General features: G+C 40.2%; 2 protein-coding genes across 2 annotated transcripts; both read left to right on the top strand.

Annotated features, from left to right (window-relative positions):
* Positions 1-1,553: 1,553 nt before the first annotated feature.
* Positions 1,554-4,194, top strand: LOC147856404 (putative L-type lectin-domain containing receptor kinase S.7). The gene is made up of 2 exons (XM_087329182.1): positions 1,554-3,731; positions 3,774-4,194. Exon 1 carries the CDS (start codon positions 1,554-1,556, stop codon positions 3,723-3,725), a length of 2,172 nt encoding a protein of 723 aa, XP_087185308.1. The 3' UTR covers positions 3,726-3,731; positions 3,774-4,194.
* Positions 4,195-7,861: 3,667 nt separating this feature from the next.
* LOC147856403 (uncharacterized) lies at positions 7,862-10,174 on the top strand. The gene has a single exon (XM_087329672.1). It carries the CDS (start codon positions 7,943-7,945, stop codon positions 10,109-10,111), a length of 2,169 nt encoding a protein of 722 aa, XP_087185798.1. The 5' UTR covers positions 7,862-7,942; the 3' UTR covers positions 10,112-10,174.
* The last annotated feature ends 3,575 nt before the right edge of the window (positions 10,175-13,749 follow it).

The raw sequence follows: 13,749 nt of genomic DNA, 5'->3' as shown, positions 1-13,749 counted from the left end.
TGTGCTCATAAAAAGTTTTATACTTTATGGTCTAAAAAAGAGAAGCCAACAACTATGGAGCTTTCTAGATAAAGATGATGGATATGTTAGTATCATTGTTAAAAAGATATATTTTATTTCACAAATATAGATTTAAAACTTTGTCACCCCTTTTCTCTTCATTCTTTTCACGAGAGAGAGAGAGAGAGAGAGAGAGAGAGAGAGAGAGAGAGATTTTATTATCGTCTATGAAGGTCAAATATGACACATGAATGATGAGACCATAAATATTACATTTCACGTAATAGATGTGAAAGTGAGTTGCTAGTCCCGATGTTCAAGAACTTCACCAATGAATGTTACAATTGAGTGTGCACATTGTGAGTGTGAGAGAAATTTGTGCAAGGATTGGGTTTGGTCAAATATGCTTGGAAAGCATAGCCAAGCGTGATCATCAAAGGCAAAGCATTGTGTCAAAGTGTGATACTTAGACACCCAAACTTGTTTCGGAAAAAGTGTGCAAAGTTGACTATTCTTATCACTTGTGCCCCAATACCCCATCTCACATCACAGTGCATGTGAGCTAAGTCGAATAGAAACAATGATTCAAATGGTGAATGGCAAACAACGAGATGGGCTCTAACATGTATCAATAACTACTACAATTTCCCAGTTCGGCAAAGAATATGGTTTTGTAGTTAGGTACAATATACGTATAGATGTAGCTTAATTATTAACGTTGTCCACTAGAGACGAGAAGGTAATGTAGTCAACCCCTACATTCCACAGTGGAATGAAATTTGGGTCTCGAACCCAAGAAGATACCATGCATGTTCAACCCCTACATTCCTTTCATTGGGTGTCTAACCCAAGAAGATATTGTGCTAGTAGTCTAACAACAAAATAAAAAAGAGAGAGAGGTCAAAGTATGTACTTGCCACAAGTGAAGAGGAGAGTGAGGTGAGGCTAGCATAAGTGAAACGGAATGGAAAAATGTTTCTTCCTCTTTATTATTTAAGCTTCAAAGGGTCCTCACCATAGGTTTGGTTCCTAAAGCATCATTATACTTTGAAACTCTATTTGTATCTTGTATGAATTTTTTAGGATCTATTTCTGAAGTAGACCAATAACAATCCAATCAGAAACCAATATCGTTCACGATAAACAATAATGATGATTATGATAATGTTAGCTTGGAATTAATTATATATTATCCGTGACTCTTTGTGATTGTGATGAAAGAAAATTTCTCGAGGGAAGGTGTTGAATATAGGGATAACGTTGTGGAAGGCGAGAAGATTCAACTCCGTGTAAATTGTAGATTGGATGTGACTCGCAAACCTCCAATGATTAGTTTATGCATACAATGAACAAGATGAGTTGGCAACAAGATTGATTGTGTCCTAGTAACACAAGGGGGTGAGGATTTGGGCCCTATAGAGCCTGGGTTTTCTCTTAGTCAAGAAAATGCAAATGGTCACCTAGCTTGACTTGGTCTAGACTCTTAGTTGTGTTTTAAAAGTAAAGGTCCAAGGAGACAAGACGGACATACGTGTGTGTGTGTTTTAGTGGCTATGTCCATGGCCATGGCTATGACTACAACACTGATTTCCATGCACCTCCTCCTCCTCCTGATGATATATACTGCTGCATTCCATGGCGCCATTGTTGAAGCTGAGTTTAGGTTTAGCTATGCTCAAACAGACAAAACTCTGCCCTCTAACCTTGTCCAACTAAACGCTACCTCTTTGAAAAGCGATGGCACCATTTGGCTCACACCCGACCCTAACGAACAGCAACCGAACGAGATGGACAGACAGACGGGCTGGCTCCTCTACGATGTCTCCTTCCAATGGGAGACCAACATCACCTCCTTCAGCACCTCCTTCCAGTTCCGGCTCATTACTCCTTACCAGGAATTATCCGTTCCTGCTCCCGACGGAGTAGGGTTTGCAGGAGATGGCATGGCCTTCTTTATCTCGCCTCATAACACCGTTCCTCAAAGTAGCTTGGGCATGATGCTGGGCCTCACCTCCAATGACAGCTACAATGTGACCGATCCATCTCGCCATCTCTTTGCAGTAGAACTCGACAACTACATGAATGTGGAGCTGCAGGATCCCAACAGCAACCACGCCGGGATCGACATCAACAGCCTCATCTCAACTGCCACAGTCAATCTCAACTCTTCTTCACCGCATCCGGATCTCGATCTCTACAAGAACTCCTCTTTCATGGTGTGGGTGGATTACTATGCTGCCAATACATCCATCGAGCTCCGCATGGTCAACATTAATAATATGATACCCGATACCGTAACTCGGCCCCCCGATCCCCTCCTCAACTTGACTTATGACCTCTCTACCGTCTTCCTCGATTCCCCACCACTATTTGTCGGCCTGTCCGCAACCACAGGCGGACGCTACCAAGGATGTGTAGTCTTCTCCTGGTTTTTGTCACTAACCACACAACCTTCACCGAAGCCGAATCCAGCCAACACAGAACGTATTATCATTCCAGCTAGTGTCATTGGCGTCGTAGCGGCCATCGTAGTGCTCGTGGCGGTAATAGCTTATCGGAAAAGATGCTGCCATTCACCTCATGGAGATCAAATTACGGAGCTTGCGCTCATTCCGAATGATGTGCTTGTTCCAGCCGCTATGCCGCGATACACTTACAAGCAGCTATGGAAGGCCACCCAGGGCTTCCACGACAAGGCCAGAGTGGGGCGCGGCGGATACAGCACGGTCTACAAGGGGAGATTATTAGTAACGCAGCAGACTGGCAAGAAAGGTTCGATGGTGTACGAAGAAGTGGCGGTGAAGCGGTTGAACAAAGAGGGGCTGAGAAAGAGTGATGAGTTCTTCTCGGAGATCAATATGATCAACAAGCTGCAGCACCCACGCCTGGTGGAGCTCAAAGGATGGTGCTACGAGAAAGGGGAGGCCATGTTGGTGTACCAATTCATGAGCAATGGAAGCCTGGCGGACCGCCTGTTCAGCAGCAGGAAGGACAACACAGCTGGTGTTTTGAGGAGTGAGACTAGGGTAGAGATCCTGAAGGGAGTGGCAGAAGCTCTTAGCCATCTGCATGGGGCCGGGGCGGTGCACCGGGATGTGAAGGCCGCCAACGTGCTGCTCACGTCCGATTTTGTGGCCAAGCTGGGCGACTTCGGGCTTCTACGCCTCCTCAAGGATGACAACCACATGACCCAAACAATGACCGCCGCCGGCACGCCCGGATACACCGCGCCCGAGGTCGTGTTCACACGCACACCGACCAGCAAAGTGGACGTGTATAGCTACGGCGTGCTCGCGCTAGAGGTGGCATGTGGCCGTCGGGTCATCGACCTAAGCTTCGATCTAACCGAGGAGCGGGTTCTACTCAATTGGGTGTGGTCGAAGCACGAGAGTGGCGCATTAATGAAGGCGTTGGATCCACGGATGGAGATGATTGATGGGGAGGTGGACACCACAATTTGGAGGTGCATCCTACATGTCGCGCTCAAGTGTTGCCATCTGATCCCCGAGGCACGACCCGAAATGCAAGAAGTGCTCCATACCCTACAACATGGAGTAGTAATGCCCCTTGGCCCATCAAGGCCCCCATACCCCGGCGCTTATATACTTCACCATCCCGGGTTTCTCGATGGAATCAAGTCTACGACATCTCTCTCTAGTTATGCTAATGACCACTATACCTCGTCCCAATCTCTTGGCTCTAGTAACACTTACAACACAAGCTAACTCTACCTCGAGAACGTAGAAGCAGTCTGCGTATATTTATTTATCTACTGTGCATAATTGGCGGTTAGATCTATGGCTTAACAACTTGATGTGGTACATATTCTTGCCCCAAGTTTAACACCATAGAGAGAATCTATCCAACTCACACCTTTTTTTCACTAAGGTTATGAATTCGCCATATTTATCAGTGTTCAGTAGAGAATATTCCCTCATATGCATGTCAATAAATAGTGAGTAAATGTTCTATTAAAGGATATGTATAAAGATCCGGTTGTTTGTTTGTTGGCTTGCTCACATTTCGTTACTAAGCTTATCAATTCTCTTAATAATATCCTTCTCCATGGATGCAAAAGAGTGATGAAATAGCAAATACAATGTTGTAAAGGATGTGGATGGTAATCATGTGCAGCATTATACACAAAATCATGGATACACATTGCTTAATAATGTTTGACCTGATTGTATTTAAGATAGACTGCTCAATAATGCATGGGTGATGAGATCTCTGAAAAAACGTTCTCTTATAAGATATGCCTTGAGCTAATATTATTGCTCACACCTAAATTGCATTGCATTGAACAAATAGTTCAAGGACGCAATTATTTTCTATTTCAACTTCTATGTTTCTTTATTGCTCATACCTCACACTTTTCGTTCAAGAAAACGAAAGAAGTGATCCGACAATCAACATGCAATGCGAATATAATTTTCTAATATGTTTTTCAATTTGACCCTAGCGGATGTATATATCGAGAAACAGGAACTATATACATAATTAACACCTCTGAGAAATTTTCTTATGTAATACAATGGTTCCTAATTCCTTTACCTAGTTATTTTCATCATGAGTTCCCCTATGTGTCTTCGTATAATATATTGAGGAGGAATAACCTCAAAGGCTCAAAGGAGGTTATGTTTTGATTGACTCCTCCATGTTTAAGCAAACACTAATCGCAATGTTATTGACAAACTTAAGAGAGAGATTCATGAGACATTACTTTACTAGCCAATTACAAAACACAATGATAAATGTGGATGTGGAATGAGTCGGTGCCACTTCTTGCCTTTTTCTCATAAATAGTTTTATACTTTATGGTGTGAAAAAGAGAAGCCAACAACTATGGAGCTTTCTAGATAAAGGTGATAGTTATGTTACTACACTTGTTAAAAAGATATACATATGTTATTTCACAAATATAGATTTAAACCTTTGTCGCCCCTTTTCTCTTCATTGTTTTCAATTGTATACGATTTTTGACTTATACAATCTTAACATTTGCAAACCTCATCGGTACCATTTCATCACTCCCAAGACTATGGAGTCCTAAGGGAACTACATGACTTTGTAGCACCATACTTTTGATGCTCTAGACATTGAATTAGGACATTAGACGTTCCCATCTACGATGCGTTTTGGATTTTATTGTAGATGACAATGCAAGGGCCAAGTAGTCAATAGCAAAGTTGCAACAAACTAGATTATTGTTCTAGCTTACTTATTTATCTATTTCTTTAGCACATAGTATAATAATCGTTTCTCCTGTGATTTACACTTCTTTATGAATCACCAATTTTCAAATTGGTTTCTAATAGACATTTCATCTTTTGACATATATCCATGAGTTACAGTCACTTCTTACATATACATGTAAGGTTGTGGTCATCGCATTGGATTATGTCGACATCAATCATGATTATAGCCAATTGGGCAATAAACATTATGGAGTTGCAGTGAAATAGAAAGGCGTATATATTTACTACCATCTACCCTTGTGTTGGCAAGATTGGCAAGAATGAGTGTTAACCACTCTCGATCTATTAACATACAAGCTAATTACGAAATCAAATCCTAATCCTACTCCATGGCTTAATAACTTTTACATCATTAAATAGTTAACTTATGTGATACTTTACCATGATCCAAGCAATTTACATACTCACCAACATGGCTAAGCTTTCATTACACCATCCTTTACCTAAAAGCCTTCAAGCTAGCAAGCACAATGTTTATGATGGATGTTTGAGTTAAGATCGTAATTGAGGAGAGAAAGAGAAGTGTAAGCATTAGTTCTAGGGATTATAGCGAGGACGAACCCTTAACAAATGTTTATCATTTCACCTGTATAGTTCTTCACTCTTTAAGATTCTTACACTTATGTCCCGTTTACGCTTGGAAGGGTAGTTTATAAATATTACCTTATGCCTTAGAATGTCAATGAAAACTACTTCTTCAGCATCAAGTAAGCAAATTGTGAGTTATCAGCTAGTTCTTCCGTGATGGTGCTCTCTCTCTCTCTCTCTCTCTCTATGAAAACACACAATTATATTAATAAATGTGTGAACATTACAATGGTACCACTATAGAGTATGCTCACCATTATACGGATAGTGGAACATGTCAAATTGCCAATAGGCAAGACGAACCCTCTAATGAGAAAAAAATAATTACTTGCTCCAATAAAGAAATTTGCCACGAATGTTACCTTCTATTTCGTAGATATGCTTTGACTCCATGCCTACCATAAAATAAACAAGCATTGCATATAACCCAATTACGACACAATACCCAATTTCTCAAAAATAGGAAATGGTGTCTAGATCTCTGATTTTGGTGTCAACCTATGTGATTTTGTGCAAACACTCAGTGTCTTAGTATCAATAATACCATGATGAAACTTGCCAAATTTGAGAAACGTAACTCCGAATTTGACATGCAATTAGAAATTGTATAAAACATTGAGTAGTATCTTCTACTTGAACAATACAAAAGAAGTATTTGATTGTTGCTAGTCCACATTGTTGTCATGATATGGCAGGTCTAAAGGCGCATACCATACATTGACGTGTCTAACTACTACCATATATTAAAGAGGGCAAACGAGGGAATCACGAGCACGGACATTGCAGGCCAGTCACCTAAGGGTGATTACGATATGCACCGTACGATGTGGAAAATAAAAAAGATGTTTTGGGGAGATTGACTCATATTATGTAGGAGCCTGAGGAGCCCGACTCGCTTGATGCAAGAGCCCTACTCATTATTTTTGTTGACTATAAAAACCTTGATGCCTATCATTTTCATCTATTTTTCAAATAGAGCACTAGGGTTTTAGGAGGGAAGAATCTGCCTCGAGCACCACTTGTCATCGACAAGCACCTGCCAATCACTTGCATCCACATCCGATCCGCAAAACCTATCACAAGAGGTATGTATTTTAATGATTCTTACTTTTTTTGGGTACAAGAATAGAAACTATGAAACTTTTTTGGTTTTAGGGTAAATGTTAAGATGTTATTGATTATGGATTCGAGCATTTGATGACATCTGAATATTCTTGGTTCTGTGCATTTGGATGGATGATGGTTGTATCTGGGTTTACATTAGGGTTTAGATCCCGATTGCATGTAATCGATGCATTGGAGATATTTGTGGTTTTTTGAAGATTACCATAATTTCGGGTATTGAAACTTTTGTGTATAGATGGCCAGTACGTTGAAGACGTAAATAGACTTTGATAATGATTGGGCTGAAACAATACCCAATAAGGGGAGGTATGGCCTGAATCATTTCTCAACTATGTGTTGTGTATAAATTGTGATGCTTTGTGTGCTAAAATCCCAAAACCCTAAAAAAGGAAGAAGTTGAAGAAGAAGAAATCCTAAATGATAGCAAAATTGACCAATAAGCAAAATAAACCCTCTTCTCAATAAGAAAGGAAAAGAGATTTGAAACTTGCACCTACTAAGCAAACAAAATAACTCTAAGCACTAAACCATTACATTTTAGTATTATTGTATTTCATCTATTGTTGTAAAATACTTGGGTGGTGGCGCACAACCTACCATGGTCAGGGTTGGGTGACTACTAACAGAGTTGGGCGACCTCAGACAGATTTTTTTTTCGTGCGTTCTTTCTTATCCAAATCGGACGGTGCCGATTGTGCACACGCCTTCCTCTGAGCAACCTGCCTGCAGTGTCCGTGGCCGCGATTCCCTCGCCAGCCCTATTTATGATTTGATGCATAATAGACACGAGCTACTACATGTACACTTGTTACACACATACCATACATATCTATGTGCTACCTATCCTTTCCATATTCGTTCTTCTCTACTTTCTGTGTGAGATCCATGGATATGGTTCCTCTTGGCGTTTTTGCTCATCATCATGTCGATCTGTCCTATCCTTTCCACGCCTGAGCATCTGTGCCTCTGAGATGGATATGGCTCTTGCTGCTGCTCCTTATGTTCATCATCATCATCATCATCATCATCATCATGTGCCACAAAAACAACAGGTATTCTATTCCTCACCCAACAAGGTCTCCATATCCACATTCAAGGTCCGCTTCAGGGCCTCCTACTGTAACTTGGGGGCACAGAGCATCACTCCTCTCTCCGATGGGGATGTCTGTCCCACCCTGTCCACCACTCTGATCTCAACTGTAGAAAGTGCTAGGACGACGGTTCCATCCCAGCAGCGTGCACTTCTGGAGCAGATCCATGCCGCCATGGAGCTCGAGAAACAGCTCCATTCTGATCAAGATCCCACGCCCAGCACCATTAGTGCAGACCATGGTTATAAACCCAGTACAGACTATAAGCCTGTTGGCCGTGCCATTGCCCACTGCCTCCAGGATGCCCAAGATGTGAATGATGTGGATGCAGCCTTGCAACACCTCTATTTCCCTGCCCATGTCTACACTAGTGTCATCCAGAAGCTTGGACAATTGAAGAAACCCCATGTCGCCTTCTTCCTTTTCCAGTGGCTTCTCCTGTCACACCCTGAGCTTCCCAATGTGTACATCTACAGTAGCCTTCTCGGTGTCTTGAAAGCTCGTGGGGGTAATTTAGAGCATTTCAGCTATGTCATGGAACAAATGCAGAAGCACAACATTCAGCCGAATCTTGTTACGTATAATAACATGATTGAGTGTTACGAGCGTCAACATCTTCGCTCTGAAGCCATGAATGTCTTTCAAGAGCTGACAAACAATGGGCTGAATCCAAATCATGCCACTTTCAGAGCCCTTTTGTGGGGTTCGACTGAGGCATCTGATGTAGCGAGTGCACTACAAACATACAGATCAGCAAAGGATATACTTGTAAAGGCTGGAATGAATGATGCCATTGAAGAGCTGAGAGAAGAGGTAGCTTCCTTTCATGCGGGAATGGTGTCCGTTGCAGTGCTTGCGGATAAAGGTCCTGATTATGTAATAGGTCTTCTTGAAATGGCGGATGCAAGCAGTTTAGATTTCTCGCCTCAGCACTACGATAATATTCTATGGGATTGTGGGTCAAGAAAGATGGATTATAGAATAGCGAAATATGTGCTAGCACGGAGAAGGAAATGTAGCCTTCCATTAGATGTTCGAATATGCAATCATGTGATGAAGTTCATGGGCAAATGGAAGAAATGGTGGGCTGCGTTGGAGGTGTTTGAAACCATGGGAAGAGATGGGCCGCAGCCTGATGCAGAGTCATATTCCATAATAAGGTCTCACTTCAACATTTTGCTGGCGGCTTCTAAGACAAGGGGCACTTCCAGTTGGAACGTGCAGCTCCTGGAGAAGATGGAAGCACATGGCATTGTACCTGATCGCTTTGCGTGGGACACTTCTTTAGTTGCCTGTGCTACCAGAGTGGACCCGAAATCAGCTGTTGACATTCTGCAAAAGATGATAGAGAAGGGACACCAACCCAATGTGCTCTCGTATGGTGCATTGCTGTCGACTTTAGAGAAGGGTGGTCTAACAGAGAAAGCAGAGCTAGTTTGGGAGCACATGAAAACGTCCAAAGTCAAACCCAATATAAATGCTTACACCATCATGATTTCTGTGTATGGGGCTGCACAGAAACACAAGGAACTGGACCAGTTGCTTGACGAGATGCATGACTCTGATGTCAAATTTACCCTCATTACCTACAACACACTTATTACAGTTTGTGCTAAGGCAGGTGATGCTAAGGGTGCTCAAAGATGGATGCACCAGCTCATTGCCGATGGTTTTAGCCCAGATTCCACATCATACAGTCAACTTATCATAGCATTATGTCAAGGAGGGCAGGAAGATTTGGCAAGGAATATGTACATTAAAGCAGGACTTCTAGAATTAAGCCTTTCTAAGGGGGCACATGAATCCATGAATGACATATGCAAGCTGCAGAATACTCAATTTCCTCCAAATGCAATTACTTCATTTCCGTTATATGGAGGTCTAGATGCAAGACGATTAAAGTCTGAAAATGAGGAGTCTTGTGGTACAATCGTCCAATCTGAGAATGTAATTTGTACGGAAGTTAAATGCATGGAGTTTCTCGAGAGTGTGGTTGCATCAAGTGCATCCCATTTATCTCATGTAAAGGTACAAACTTGCCCTGTATAAGCATGTTAATTCTTTGATTATTTTCCTTTTCATACATATTGTATAAAGGATTTGTTGGTACCATTCTTCGTTTACCTTGGAAATACCAACCTCTATCCGTAATCAACTTATGGTGGACAACATTGGTGTGCACGAGAAGAATCGTTTTTCACTATTGAATAACTTATCCTGATTTGGGAATTGGGCCCCCAAGAATAGGCAAAGGAATTAATGATTCCCAGATATGATCATATTAGACGGTATATGAAACAAACCGGGTTCACATATTTTTGAGGGGCATAATTTGCATGCACGGCACTAAAATAGCATTTTTCATGGTTTCCAAGCAAAACTTCACCAAATGATTGTATTCAAACATTAGACTTTCGTTTCCATCCCAATATAGGAGCCATGAAGACATGAGTACCTGCATTGGTACAGAATTACCATATTGTCTGAACTTTGGCAGTTCCACCTTGACCAATCTTAAGTAAGTGCTAAGTTTTGAACCGTAACTGATTCTAAGCATTTTAAATGATTGAACACAATTGGCAGCATACTACAATGAAGCTTCAATCTTCATTCTACATAATAACATATAATTCTCGTGTAAGTGAGTGCCAACACACATACCTTTTGAGAGGCTGAATTTTTAAGCAGCCATATGATCTTCCAAATTTAATAGAGTTGCTCCCCTCAAGCACTTTTGGGTGCACATAACCCAACTCATACTTAGTCTTGACTCTTTCTTCCATAGTGTACACTTTCGTGGATCAGCCAAATAATCAAGTTTTTATTGCAGAGTAGTGACCCCGTTCTTATGAAGAAGATGATATGTTGATTTTGTCCTGTAGCCAGACAATCAAATTTTTATTACAGAGTAGTGACCCCCTTCTTAGGAAGGAGACACATTTAAGATGATATGTTGATTTTGTCCTATAGGTCAAAATTGGCCTCCTAGTGGACAAAAAAAAAATCTATTCTATTTTATTCTCTACAGTGGGAGATAACCGTTCTTTCCATTCCTTCAAGAAAAAGGAGTGCTCAAATAGGAAGGAACAAGATCCTTTCTTTTATCCCTTTCGTTGTTGGGTTGGTGGTTTACACCCTAGCATCAAAGTCATAACATTGAGGGAATCCAAGTTTGATCTTTCCATGGGCTATGCCCCATCTCATAGATCACAATCAGTCTCTCATGGACATTAGAAAGATATTTATTTGTGTAAAGATTGGTGGTCGCATAGTTGCCCCATCTAAGGATCTTCATATGTCATCTTCTTCTCAAATGTCCTTGATAACGCAGTGATAGGAACTCTTCAGCCTCATTGTGATGAATACTTGCAGATTTTGACCAAGAAGCTTTAATATGAATCCAGTCTTGAATTCTAAACATATTAGTAATACACAATTAAGAAACATATGTTAATTGTTATCTTATGATATAATGTTGTCGTAACCTAAAATTCCTACATAACAAGATTGCAAGAGAAGTACAAATGTTATAGTGAATAAACTTAATGCGAATCATGTATATAATATGAGATCGTGTGTGGATAAAATAATGATAGGAGATCCTTGTGTGATACGGGTCACATCTGTATTCTTTTAGGAGTTTCAACGATTCCAATAAAAATTACTCATTTCACAAGGATCAGGATAGAATTGGTGTCCAACTCCTCCCTATCAAGAAAGGTATAAATGAATCTCGATTTCTCGGAAGAGTCAGTGGGGGTATCGGTGGTACTAATTCCAAGGGTTCTCAGGAAGAGATACAAGAATTTGGAATCAACCAACATTGTTTTTCAAATTGGCTCGTGTAGATATATCAATGTGCTCCTAAATAAACATGTATAGAACAGGCCAATTGGCACTAACACACGTCAACCATCATCAATCTTATGATGAAACTATGATAGCCAAGATTTTATACATGTATCAAGATCGAGCAAAACAAGTTATAACAACCAAATTGAGGTAGAATGTAGAAAACTTTTATGCCTTCACTAGTGAAAGGTACACAATAGTATGATTAGCATGAGAGCAATGGAAATTTGTAAATGCGGTTAAAATTGAATTCATAATCACAAGGTTAGCAAAGTAACAATTAGCCAACTAGGATATAAATATATTGCCATCACAACGAAAATTCCAATCCACTACTAAATATGCTAAAGCTTACGAATGTAGTCATAAAGCTATTGCCTTAAATTTAGGATGTAAAAGAGAAAAATAGATTAAGAGTATACCATTTCATATACCATAAAAGAGGGAACTTGGATTTGTCAATGGTCATAAATTCCTTAATACTCGTGAAAATGTAAATGCAAATGTTTAGCGATTTCGCTTGTTGGAAGAGAAAAATGTTCCTTTAGACGATTCATGTAGTGGGAACACAAAAACTAAAATGTCTAGAATGTATGCACATTCGAATTTAGGTATAAGATCAAGTATATGAGCTACTTGAGAAGGGATCTGAAGCAAGATCAAGAAATGTCTAGGTTTTATGAGGGTCAAGGTATCAATTGATGATATCATGAAAATGAGTTGGAGTCAGTGGTCACAAATGCCTAACATAGGATTTGATATTACAGAATTCACAACTATAGATAGATCAAAGCAAAATTTTAAACCATCCATGAAGCAATAATACTTTGAGATTTCAATTCAAGAGAGAATTTGTAGACATGGTGCTCACCATTTGAAACATGATATGGTGCCAACATGTATTCCCCAATACTCTCGTAGCCTAAAAACAACAAGAAAAATCCTGACCAATCCAACCCACACCATCATTAGGAACTTCTCATGGAAATGAATGAAGATGGCACAATAAGATGATTTGCGAGAGAGGGGCGGAGACATTCTTGACACTACAATGCAACATATATATATATATATATATATATACATACATACATACAATACACTCACTGAATGGATTGGATTAAGGGATAATCCCTCCCTCCTTATATCTCTTAGGAGTTTTTAGTAGTTGATTGTACACAAGTTTGAGTATCACAATTTGATATAATGCCTTGCCTTTGATCACATTCAACTATGCTTTCCACACATCTTCAACCAAACCCAATCCTTGCATGAATTTCTCAAGCATATTGTGCACTCACTCTCAATTGAGACATTCATTAGTAAAGGTTTTGAATATTGAGAGCCGCTACTCACTTTCACGTGCATTACATGAAAATGTTATAATTTTTGTCTCATTTGTCATATTTGACCTCTAAAGATAATAATAAAATGTGTGCGTGCGTGTTGTAAGCATACCTTACAAACCAATTTTGTAGCTAATTTTAATGGGTTAAGGGTAAGATAGTCAGAAACAGGTTATCCTAGGAACTGGGATAAAACTATATGAACCTATGACACATGGGAACACATGTTGGTTAGGGAGCTATATAAAGGGGACACCTACCCCCGTCATTACAATATCTCGAGACGTTGTCGAGACTCTATTGGTGAGGCTAACCTCTCTTCTTGGGATCCATTATTTCGTTAACCAGGGTATAACATAAGGTAATATTCGGTAGTGGTACGGGATACTTATGGTATTTGTGTCCTTCGCTCAGGGGTAGCCGTTGTGGTTAAGCACCCTTAATCCATTCGTTTCCTTTAACCTTTTTATTCTTTTGACCATCATTAGT

The sequence above is a fragment of the Azolla caroliniana genome, unplaced genomic scaffold, assembly GCF_043228905.1.
Source record: "Azolla caroliniana isolate FFs.n. ecotype wild unplaced genomic scaffold, voAzoCaro1.0.p SCAF_13, whole genome shotgun sequence".
NCBI lineage: Eukaryota > Viridiplantae > Streptophyta > Polypodiopsida > Salviniales > Salviniaceae > Azolla > Azolla caroliniana.
Note: the sequence above shows the minus strand (reverse complement) of the source record. Positions and strands in the feature narration are given on the sequence as shown.

What these genes read in the sequence shown, in the direction of transcription:
- LOC147856404 (XM_087329182.1), top strand. Translation starts at nt 1,554, where the DNA reads ATGTCCATGGCCATGGCTATGACTACAACACTGATTTCCATGCACCTC.
- LOC147856403 (XM_087329672.1), top strand. Translation starts at nt 7,943, where the DNA reads ATGGATATGGCTCTTGCTGCTGCTCCTTATGTTCATCATCATCATCAT.